Source organism: Zalophus californianus, chromosome 8 (assembly GCF_009762305.2).
Source record: "Zalophus californianus isolate mZalCal1 chromosome 8, mZalCal1.pri.v2, whole genome shotgun sequence".
Taxonomy (NCBI): Eukaryota; Metazoa; Chordata; class Mammalia; order Carnivora; family Otariidae; genus Zalophus; species Zalophus californianus.
In genome coordinates this window covers 32,835,789-32,848,218 of record NC_045602.1, presented here as the reverse complement: position 1 = coordinate 32,848,218, position 12,430 = coordinate 32,835,789, and the positions used below count along the sequence as shown (strand labels likewise).

At 43.1% G+C, this 12,430-nt stretch overlaps 1 protein-coding gene across 2 annotated transcripts in view; it reads right to left on the bottom strand.

Moving 5' to 3' along the window:
* Positions 1–725: 725 nt before the first annotated feature.
* The window catches only part of TMEM178A (transmembrane protein 178A), a 47,298-nt gene continuing 35,593 nt past the window's right edge, over positions 726–12,430 (bottom strand). For both annotated transcript variants that reach the window (XM_027622212.2, XM_027622213.2), the window contains exons 3-4: positions 9,989–10,126; positions 726–1,703 (exon numbers count right to left, since the gene is read on the bottom strand). In XM_027622212.2, the coding sequence (XP_027478013.1) occupies positions 1,462–1,703; positions 9,989–10,126 (380 nt within the window). In that variant the 3' untranslated portion in view covers positions 726–1,461. The remainder of the gene's footprint in view (positions 1,704–9,988; positions 10,127–12,430) is intronic.

Here is a 12,430-nt window from a genome sequence, read left to right as displayed (position 1 = left end):
AAACACAATGGAAGGATTTTAACTTTTGTCCTATACCCCAACATAGGAAAAAGGACTGAGAGAAAATGAAGCAAACGTTCTGAGCCTGATCCTCAGCTTCCTTACCATAAAAAATGGAATCATTGTACATGTCTCATCGAGCTTGTGAGAAGGTTAAAGGAAATCATACCTGGAAAAAAACCATAGCCCAGTTACTGGCACACATGAAGTGCTAAATAAATGTTAACAGCTGAGGAGACTACTGCAGCTCAGGCCCCGAACAGTGGCTCTCAATCCCTGCTGCACAGCAGAACTTTCTGGGATGTTGTTTCAAAAATGCTCAAGCCTGGGCCCAGCTGCAGACATTCGGAGTCCACTGGCTTGAGGAGGGGCCCAGTTTAGGTGTGGTTGAGGAATTCACCAGGTGATTCTTAATGTGCAGCCAAAATTGAAACCCCCTGGCCCAGGAGATCCAGGGACAAAGGAGAGACCATGCATCCTTAGCACTAGCCTACTACCAAGCAGACGGTAAAGGAAGAAAGAGAAGAAAAAATACCAAGGTAAGTTTTCTAAAGAAGTTTGAAAATGACATCTTTTGTCAACAGCAGGTTAATCATCAACCTAATTGAAATGAAGCAATTAGTAAGGCTTAACAGGAGTCTTACGGAAACAGTAGAGTTTCCCTCTGTCCACAAGGCTAAGGAGACCCATTGCCACCCCTGAAAGAAGACACACCCAAGTTAACAAGAGGGCAGTCGTTTAATGCAGAAATCCAGTTAACAGAAAGAGACAGAGGTTACACAACAGGTAAGACATAGAACAATACTGCATAGTGTCACGGATTAGCTCTTACACGGTTGGTCTGTTTTCCTTAGGATTCGGATTCCAATACGAAGACAGTGAAGAGACTTTAGTTGAAAATAAATAAATAAATAAGGCAACAGAAGAGGAAATCTTCCTGTTGACAAGGAACATCCACAAATAATGCACAGATATCTGGTGCTGATACAACACACCCTTAGGACAAGTTCCAAAGATACCGCATTGAAAATTGAACAAGCATGGTACGATGACAAAATTATACTCGCTTTGTTATGAATCCTTTTGCAAATAGAAATGAATCTCAGGTAATTGTTATATACAAACTCTCTGAAATAAATGGCAATCATACAAATTTTTTCCATTGCAATTTCCTCTTTTTCCTAAACCTAGGAATGTTCCATGGCACTGCTCCCAATGTCTCACAGTCAAAGCATAAATAGTCATTAAAGCACTTGAATTCCCAATAGTCTTGTCCATAGAAAGGTATGGAGGTCTTGCATGATTTTTCTATCAGTCATCCAGAAAGGGCTGGCAAGCAACAGGTTGGAATGTAAAAGACCGTTTTGTGCTTGGGATCCCAACTTGAATTCCACTCTGTTCCTCTCAGGAGCCGTCCGCACCGTGGACAGGCCACCAAGCAGTGAACTTGAGTCTGGACAGTCATACCGTGGAGTCCCTGCCAGACTTTAGATGTGCAATCTTGGTCCGGCTAATAAATGGATAAGCGATGCAGAGACCTCCAGCTGCCACAATAAAGCCTAAACTGCACCAGGCGCAAAAGATGGACCAGCTGTAGCCATGTTCCACATCATCAGGCAGGCTATAAATTAGCTTCGGGAGCCGGTTCAAATCATAGGCGATACTGGCAGCATACGTGCAGAGGGAAATGGTGCAAAATATCCCTACAAATAAAGCAAAGGGAACAGAATGATTGGTTACAGTGTTGCCTGCTACAAGGCACAGGCCAGACAGGACTTTGTGAAAATCAGGTCAACTGATGAGGGGGTCACTCCAAATTAGTAAAGGATCTATAATTCTTGCACTGGAATTAACTTGAATTCGTTCAACAAACGTTGGCCCAAACTTTATGCGCCAGACTGTACAGTAGGTATTGGAGAGTAAAGAACACGGGAGAAGACTCTGATAACTTGAATTATTCAGGATTATCTTGCTGGGATGGTATGCATATTTGAATTTATTTTTGGTTTTTGTTCTTAAAACAACGAAATAAAAATTCTGTTTTTAAGGAAAAGATCTAGAATCACTCACACCTAATACAAAAGTCTTCATTTCCCCTTGTTCTATACCCGATTTGACACATTTTTATATAGTTGCAAGCATCATCCAATGTCTGTTTTCCTTTTCAGCTACCATTATCGTTAGTATTCATCATGTTCCCTGTAAACAATACTTTAAATGAATTTTTCATGGGCTAAATTATGTTTTAAGGTACAGAGCATGGCACATACTAGGGCCTCAACAAATCATTGTGGGTTTTTTCAATGAATGAATAAAAGCTTTTTAAAAAAATTTTTATTATTTATTTATTTATTTGAGAGAGACAGAGCACAAACAGTGGGAAAAGCAAACTCCCCACTGAGCGGGGAGCCCGACATGGGGCTCAATCCCAGGACCCCGAGATCATGACCTGAGCCTAAGGCAGACGCTTAACCAACTAAGCCACCCAGGAGCCCTGAATAAAAGCTTTTAAATGATACAAATTAAATCCAGGATGTTGGAATTGACATAAAATAGCTGAGTAAGGAGATCACATACTTCAATCATTCAGAATATAGGAGACAATTTGGGTGACATAAAGAAAGTGGACAGACCCCCAATTTTCCTTTTTTGTACCAACACAGATATGTATAATTAATTGTCCTTCCAGAACACTAAAACCAGGACTGAAAAAAATTTCCCAAACACAGTATTTTTAGTACTTAAGTGATGCTCCAAGGATATAGATGTTTCTGTTCCACCACAATGGATCCCTAAGGATGCTCCTTTGGGATGGGCAGGGGATCAGAATGAGGCTGTTGCAGGAGATGGGTAATGAAAACAGAAATGCACACCCAATGAAGTATTGGAACGTCCAGTTTGTTCCAAATCCTCTGCATCTCTTCTTCATACTTTGGTTTATCCCACATACAATGGAGGTTGCATCTATTGGCCGGAAAATTGCTTTGGGGATATATTGAACACCTCCATAGGTAACAGAGACACAGATTTGGGGAATAAAAAGAGAAGACCAGAAGTAACAGATTTCCCCTGATCTTTTAATAGAGCTCTAGGGATCAGAAACACTAGCAGAAAACCAAATTCAGAGCAGGCAGCAATTGGGAGGAAATAAAGATGACCTCAGTGCCATTTTAAGTGCCAGAATTCTGCCTGCACTCAAATCACCTAAGGGCACATTGCCTGAACCCTTTTCCAAATGTGCATTTCAAAAAGAAATGTTTCAAATTAAAAGGACACGATCTGCGATAATCTGATATTTCCTACCCTTTGTCTAATTCTGTTTTTTTAAAAATCTAAAGTGATTCTGTTTTTCCAAAAAGGATAAAATCTTATCTTCTGAATTCCTGCTCCAGATTATTATGGCAAACATATCACTTTGAGTTTTCCAAAGATCATGATGGAAATAACTCTTTCATAAAGGAATGGACTCGTCAAAAAATAATACTCCTCTGCTTTTTTTCAAACCTGTGAAGAGCAAATGATCCTACATTTACATGAATGTTTTCACTGGCACCACAACAAAGACAATGTTTATATATAACAAGGGCCTTCTAAGGAATGCTGGTAATAGAACAATAAGGCAGTTAGAAAAAAATTGATCTCTGGAGTATCAACAGGTAAAATATAATAATAGAACAATGACCCGATCACAGGAAAAACAACTCTGTCCTGCATTCAACTGTCTGCACAGAGCTGAATGCCTAAAAGCAAGGCTTTTTACGAGTAATGTAGTTTTAATGACCTCTGATAACTTGAGTTCAAACTAAGACTTTTAAGCATCCTTTGATGTCCAAATGCATTGAGCTGAGATGCAGGAAATGTGTATTCTGATCCCCAGATCTACTGCTAATCACTGTGCGACCTTGAAATTACCTAACCTCTCTGAGTCTTAGTTTCTCCATCTAGGGAAAAAAAAATGGGGGACTTGGTTACTGAAAACCCTTATATGTCAAATTCCTGTGATTCTGTTATTCCAAAATAAGGCATGGAGCAAGAACACACCCCCATCCCACCCCTCCCCCAAAAAGAAGAAGAAAGCCATGTATATACTATACATGCTCCCTTTGATTTTATACCAAACGTTGATTTTGTTAGCACCTCTCCCCTGCCAACTCCGTCAAGTTGCTTTTGGCGAAATGAATTTTAGCAGAACACCACCAGTTCACACGGAATAGAAAAGGATTATAAGAAATAAGCTAACCTGAGGACTTAACCAGAAGGATGATTTTCTCTGCCCTAGGTGTCATGAATGATTGTGCCTTTGTCTGTGGACCTCAGGGTCATTGTGCACGATGCCTGATAGAAACTTCTGTCTCTGATGGAGTTGCTCAAACTCCCTAAAGCTAATCAGTGGCCCACCATGAGCAAAAGTTGGGCACTTCATGTCATGCTTTTCGCTACTGATCTCACCCTTAGATCCATCTTGCCTCCCAAACCTCATTGCTCCTTTGTCTTATTTGTATCACTCATTTCTATTTATTTTATGGTGATATATATGTATCTCTGTGCCTTTAAGTTCTTTTTGGAAGAGGGCACTTGCCAAACCTTGACAAAAACCTGCCTTATCGTCTGTTGCCTTTACTCACTCTGCTTCAGGTTGGCAGGGGTATTATGAGCCCACAAACATGCCCCCATCTACCCTTCACCCTTCCCACAGATGCCCTCATGGGGGTGCCCTTTGGTGACATTTTTAATTCTTCCAAGACACTTTTGAAGTTCTTCTGAGAAAGAGGAAAGCAAGAAGTAACACAAAAGCATAATATGCAAGAGTTCCTCTCTCTTAGACCCTCACATGTCTCAGAGTTTGCACACAGAGCTGCCACAGCTATTATCTGTGGGATGGTCAGGCCTGTTTCTGATTATTACCAGGAAACATACTGAGAGGAGAGAAAGCATTGTTTCCAACTTGCTCAACAAGATTTTGTAAAAGAGGCCTAACCCACTCAAGATATTTTAAAAAGGAAAAAAAAAAAATCCTCACTTCAAAGACACCAAGTGTGGTTTAAAATAAGGAAAACATCTTTGCTGTAGCTGGATTATTAGTCTTAGGTCATTGTTGATACTGCAGAATTCTATTTTAGCTCCATATGCACATCTCGCAGTGCTCATGTGTTTGCTCAGGCTGCCGTCACAAAGCACCAGAACCTTAGGTGGCTGAAACAACTGAAATTTTCTCACGGTTATGGAGGCTAGAAGTCTGAGATCAAGCTACTGGCAGGGCTGGCTTCTTCTGAGTCCTCTCCTCTTGGCTTGTAAATGGTGGTTTTCTACTTGTCTCTTCACAGTGCCATCCCTCCATAACTGTGTCCAAATGTCCTCTTCTTGTAAGGACACTGGTCATATTATAGGATTAGGGCCCACCCTAATGACCTCATTGTACCTTAATCACCTCTTTAAAGACTCTGTCTCCGAAGATAGTCACATTATAAAGTACTGGGGTTTAGAACTTCAAGCACAGAAATTTGGGGAGGGACACAACTCAGCCCATAACATCGTATTTGTGTGCAATGTATGAAGTATATTTCTATTTCTTTTATAGGTCTTAGCAAGATTTTACTATTTTTAAATGTTATTTAATCAGTTATTCAGCAATTAGTTATCAAGCATCTACTACGTCCCACCCCGGGTTCTGATCATCTTAGAGGTGGTTTTAATCAGTCCTCATTGGTCACAGCTGTGATTGGTTTGACGTCGCTGTGATCAGGAACCCCAGGTGTTCTTTCCATTCCATTTCACCGAATGCATCTCAGGGCAAGGTAGTAGACACCCCCTAGACTAAAGTTCCACATGGATCCTAATAGTGCTGAGCACATGGAGTCAACAAACCTGCCAAACAAAACTTGAGTTCTACAACACATTGAGTTCTACCAACCTAAGGATCCAGTCATCCCAAAATACCCCATGTAGGACTTACCCAGGGAGCAAGTTATTGGCAGATAACAGAGCACATTTGTCAGTAGCAATCCAGTTAATGCAAGGTATGGGGCAGGGGTATGAAAAGATAAATAAGGTATCACCCCTACACTCAAAAAGTTCAACATCTAACTATCCTTCCTGAAGATCCACAAGGAGAGAAGTTGCCTCTCCTCCATTCTTCTCCTAGACTCTCCTTCCCTTCTGCTCACTCCCTGACCAGCCAGGAGCCCCTGCGGCCAGCACTGATACTCTTCAGCCCAGCTTGAATCCCAGGCTGGGTCATGGTTATTGCTGGTTAACATCTTCAAAAGAGTGAAGAGTTACTGGTTTTGAATTCTAATATTCAGAATTAGAAGATACAAGGATATTGCAGAATTATAGGGTTGGAAGGGATCTATCTTTTCGGATCAGGATGGAAGTAAATTTATGCAGCCATCCCAGATCATCAACCCAATTTCCTTCCCTGAACTCCTCGAGGTGCCCGTGGCCAACTGGCGAGCTGTAATTAGGGTAACTAGGCCCCCTCTTCTGACCATCATCCTTTGATGTGCTTAACAGTGTGAAAGGAGTGGGAGCTGCTTCACCCTGGTTAGCCTGCTTGATAAATAACGCAACTGCAACACCCAAAGGCATAAACATTGATTTTTTTTTTCACTCCTTCAAAAGATGGCCTGCCCATCATCCTGGTCTCTTTGCTCTTCCAGCAAAAATGCCTCATGCTACTTTCACACAGATTGCTCGAAAAGCCATTCCTAAGTTGTCTTCCCTAAATGAATAGGCAAGAAACAGACAAAACTTTAAAAAATAAAATAGAAGATCCACAATCTGAAATTATTAAATCCAAAAAACATCCCGACTTTCCCTGAAAGATCGCAGCAATCTTATTTAATGCAAAGCCTGACCTGATGTGACATGAGGCTATTTATAGTCCTTATTGATCCTGCTTCGTGTGAATATTCATATGTTTTGCTGCAGAAATGTTAATGGATTTGATTTCAGACCCTGCTGAGGGTGTTAGATAATATAAGATCTATGCACCATATTTACCTTTCTAAAATGAAACTTAAAAATCCTGAATTCCAAAACACACCTGGCTCCCAGTGTTTCAACTCAGGCACTCAGGAACTGTGGTTTTAGGTCATAATCAATGGATAACCTAGATAATTCCATATATCTGCTATAGTGGTTTTCTTGTGTTTTTTGTTCATTTTGGGTTTTTTGTTTGTTTTTTTAATGCATTGAAGCAAAGGAAGGGATAGCTGACCGTGGGTGTTGACCATCCCTGAGCTTTGCTGGGCAGCCTGGTTCCTTTGAGAGGCCCCACGGGAGAGGAAGGGGCGAGCACCAGCACTGCCGGTCCACTTGTGGGTAATCAAGAGCTGTCTGCAAGCAATAAGGCAGAAGGAGGAAGACTGCTTCAAAGTTTCCATTTTAACATCTCAAACTGTCACATCACTGATGCTCTGCATTGAAGGTTTGGCTAATAAGTTCAGGCGGAGAATGAAGATGCCAGCGCATTAGAAGCGGCTAAGTTTAGCATCAGAAATCTGTGGGAGAGATGCTGACAAGGGCTGCTGAAGACACTTCTGCTTAATTAAAATCAATTCTTTTAAACCTTCGTTGCTCTCCTCTGCGGCTACCACACGTGAACATCCTCCAGCTAATTTATCTCAGGCAATGGATTCTTGTAGTTACCCGGTGTTTACAAAGGAAAGGTAAAGGCAGTATTTAAAACAGCAAAAAATAAAACAAACCTCTCTAAACCCAACAGAAAGGGAACAGATGAGCACAACACAGCATATCCACTCCCTGCAAGAGCAAGCAGGTCTCCTCTGTGCCCACCCAGGACTCCAAAACCGCTCTCCTCTCATCTAAAACCAGACTGGCCCATGACCTTCTCAGGAACTCTCGCTAGCCCTGGCTTTTATGGCCAGTGATTTATTTTACCGCTAATAATTGTTTTATATCTAAGAGCATCCTAAATTATTTATGCATTACCCATATTAAAGTATGTTTTAAAACCATCCCTAAGGCTTTCTTGTCTATAGCCCCCTCATTTTCCTGACAAGGGGACGTGATGTAGGCCTTTCCAGGGTTGGGGGTCAGTGAATCTGCAGTTCTCTGATAAACACCAGGACACGAGTCAGGAAAATGGGGGCTCAGCTAGTAGGGGGCAGGAAGAAAATGGACAAGATTTCTAATGACTGTGATGCCCCAGCCGCGGCTTAAAGGAAACTTCTGGGCAGAAACAGGCCTCTCTGCTTCTTTGCTACCCTGACCCACTCATTCTGTCTTTTGGGTTTTAAATGAGGCACCCAATGGCTAGGGTCGAGGGTTCGAATCCTCCTCCAAAACCTCAGGAACCAGAATTTTAGCCTCCTTGTGCTACAGTCCTAGCGTAGTCACCAAAATGTGAAGAGCTTACGTTGGTTTTCTGCTGAGACTCTTCGGGGGCCATGTGATTTCTGAATGCTCTGTCAGGGTGCTTACAACGATGACCCATGTTACTCACAGGGCGAGAAAGGGGCCCATGGCAGTTAGAAGGAAGGGTCTCTGCCTGTGACTTGGGTTACTCAGGCCTCAGATTGGCTGACCAGAAAGCAAAGCGCCACCTACCTGTCAACCCTGAAAGACAGGCAGACAGAAAATGGTGTCAGCCAATGATGTCAGGTCTTGCTGCCTCCAGTTAACGTGGATGTGAGTGAGGGGCCATTAAGTGAGAAGTGCTAGCAAACCGAGTCATGGGCACTTGAAAAATGGAACTCCAAAGCAGCAGAAATAGGCTTGTTCAAAATGGCTACGTATCCAAAGTGATATTAGCTCTGATACTGAGTATGCTTGTGAAACTGTTCATTTGACATTCGCTAATCACCAGTACATTAATTTTTTTGGTGAAGGAGCAGAAGGAAAAAAGATTTCTTCCCTGTAGCCACCTTCAGTGTTAGCTGTCAGCTCAGCTCCTGACTCCTTCACTTGCTAATCAAAAAGACCACAGTCATGTCTCCACACACCACCCCCTTTCCAATCCCCTGCTTTAAGGTCAAGTCTCTCTTCTGCTTAAAACCTCTAGGTGGTTGGGGCGCCTGGGCGGCTCAGTGGGTTAAATGTCTGACTTTGGCTCAGGTCATGATCTCAAGATCCTGAGATCAAGCCCCACGTCAAGCCCAGCTCCGTGCTTAGCAGGGAGTCAGCTTGTCCCTCTGCCTCTCCCCCACCGCTCATTCGCTCTCTCCCAAATAAATAAATAAAATCTTTTTAAAACACCAGTGGCTTCCATTACCCTTAGATTGAAATCCAAGCCACTGTGCATCTCCCTGCCCTCCAGCCACACTGGTCTTCTTTCTGTGGCTCAAAATACACCAACCCATCCCTGCCCGTAGGGCTTGGCTCACCCCACAGCACACTCCCAAGGGCTGGTTGCTTTTCCCGATTTGGCAGGGAAATTGCCACCTCAGCAAGTGTTCCCCGAGCCCCCTAATCCACCTTGTTTGTTTTCCTCAAAGCTTTTATTACTATCACAAGTTCTTGTCTCCCCACGATGAAAATGGAGAAGGATTTTTGTCTGCCTTACTCATTGTATCTCTAGTACTTAAAGTAGTGCCTGGTACATAGTGAGTCCTCAAAATCTATCTGTGGAGTGAAATGAATGAATGTTTTGTGTGTAAAAATGACCCCAAAGACACCATCACTAAGAGAAGTACTTTGAGTTGACTTCCAGCCCAGGGGGTGGTTGTGCTGATCTCTCTCTCACTCTCTCTCTCTCTCTCTCTCTCATGGCGAGCTCCTGATAAACAATGGCCAGAGCTTGCCAAGAGTCCAGGCCAAGGCTAGGGCCAGAGTGGAGAAACCAGGCCCGTATTAGGAACACTGCTGTTCTCTTTAAATTCTGTATCACCCACCAAAGCCAAATGGCCCCTGGCTGCTTTTCTCACAAGTGAAAGCAAAATGAGCAGAGCGAAGCAGGCTGCATGCAGAGCAGCCTTCCCTTCTGCCCGGAGGGGGGGGTCTGAGGGGTCTTAGGTGTTCAGCGTACCTGTCATGAGGAAAAGGAGTCCGGCCACGTGTTGGGTCAAGCTTTCCTCCCAGAAGAAACTGACCGTGGCCACGATGCAGCCACAGAGCAGGACAGCCACCGCCATGCCCAGGAACCCGGCGGTGATTCTTCTCAGGTCTACTCTCGAAACACAGACATTCGGAATGGGAAGGAGAAACAGCAGAGTTACTGAAAACTAGAGAATGAAGAGCTTGGTGTACATGGTAAACACTAGTCAGTGGCACAAGCAGGCCTGGGGTCTGCAGGCTTGGGGTGGTCTAGGGAAGTCTCTCCCAGGTCTCCCACCAGAGGACAGATGCGGTCAGAGTCTACCTTCTCTGCGTGCACGGAGAAGTCTGGACCACGCAGAGAGCAGAGCAGAGCAGAGAACGGTGCCCAGATCAACTTGGGTCATGGATAGCAAGTTACTTAGGAAACAGAGAGTGAAATATCTTCTCTTTCCTCAAAAGAGCAACGGGAATGTCACCTACCACCGCTGCAAGTGGCTACACTTAATCTGGCTTCGGAGAAAGGGCCTACAAGGTATGCTGCAGTGAAATACGGTTTTACCCGAGCGCCATAGGTGCCAGTTATCTTATTTGTCTTTGTCACAAAGACACAATCACGATCTTTAGGCCAGAAGCCCAGCCCCTCCCCCAGCTCTGAGGCAAAACCAAGACATGGACCAACGACAGGGACCCGAACATATTTTCACTCTGATTGCTACCCTAAAGCAGCACTCTGATTGCCCACCCTCTGCTATTTAATTTCTTCTATTTTTCTATTTCCTTCCTTCCCTTTTTTTTTTTTAACAAATTGAATTTTAAAAATTGTTAGCTAAATGTCTACGACCCTTCTTAAAATAGTAGATCCCAAGCATAGCTTAGCTGCCCCAGAGGCCAGTCAACAGCTCTGGGCCCACATGGACCATTCCTTTCTTTTAAAGGGGCTTCTCATTTCCAGCTCAGAGCATCTAAATGAAAGCAGAGCATCGCTGCCTAGAAGAGGAGGCACCTCAGGCCAAGGGCCAGGGGCTGTGATCATTTAAAGGGGCTGAGTTTAATGTTAAGAGGATAAGTCATTTTGCGACATCCACATCTGAGCAGAGGAAACGTCAAAATAGGTCAGCCATTGTTGTCTCAACTTCGTAAATTCCCTGTGGTGTAAGTAGTAATTCTATTGTCTATGACCATGAAAAGGCACTAGGTTCAGATATAATCTAGATGGGATTTGCACTAGTACCAGACATGTTAAGCTTATCTGGTAAACCTGGTACAGATCCCCAAATGTGACTTTCTTAGAAAGAGCATATGCATGCAAATACTGAAAATGTCTTTCTGTAAGAACCTCAAAAAAGATAAAGAGAACGCTCAAATACTGTCTTGCTGGGCAACAGCAAGCCACAAACTCCTCCAGTAAAGAGGCAAGGTTCTTTCTCAGGCTCCTATATTGATCTTTTCTCACCAGACTTAAAACCAGTGACTACGGGGCTTTCTGGACTGTTGATTAAGACAAAGAACTCCAAAGATGCTCCTGAAGAGTTCAGACATAAGAACACTTACACAAAACTAACTCAGATCTGCTGAGAAATGCTTGTTAAGATCAGCCAACAAGAAAGAATTTTCAGGAAGTCATACCATTAAGAAATAAACCACATTTCAGGCAATGACTTTCCAAGTCCTAAATTTGCCAATCCTAATATGTATAGCATGAGACCACTGCTAAAGCAGTATCATAAGAGCTTTCATGTATATGTTTGAGATTCAAAACAGTCTTTTGATCTGCAGAGACTTCCTCACAAAATGAGATTCTGCTTGGTTTTCTGCAGCGGCTTTGGTCACCAAACAAGATCCCCAAAGTCCTTGCTGCTTATTTCATTGGAAAATGACAACGTCGACCTCTGACTAGGGTCTAGTTTTTTGCTTTCCTGAGTCATCTATCACCAGGCAGCATGAATCAACAATTTTCAGGTAAATATCGGCCCTCTTTAGTGTCACACTGCATGATCCTTTCTAGATTTTCACATTTTCCTGACAGTGAAAAAGAGCAGTTCCCATCATCGAGATATCCTCTAATGACAGACATCCTCTGAGAAAATTACAACATACACACTCATAAAGACATTTTAGCAGAAATACCAAGGCCTGAGATAGACATGGTGGCTAAAATGAATATTGTATAAACAAAACAAAACAGAGTACCTAAAGTATAATCTCCTTGGTTTACTAAGATAAGTGGCAGAGCAGGTCCTTGCACCCGATGACTTGGTAAAGAAAAGAAGCAGGAGGCCATTTGCGTACAGATGCCGCCAGGGCAGAAACACACACTGCCCTGTCTCACAAAGCCTCAGGACTGATATTCACACATTCCATCTGTAAACAAGTTTGACCGCAGCATAGTGAAATGACTCTCAGAGTCTCTGACCAAGTTGGATTGGGCCCA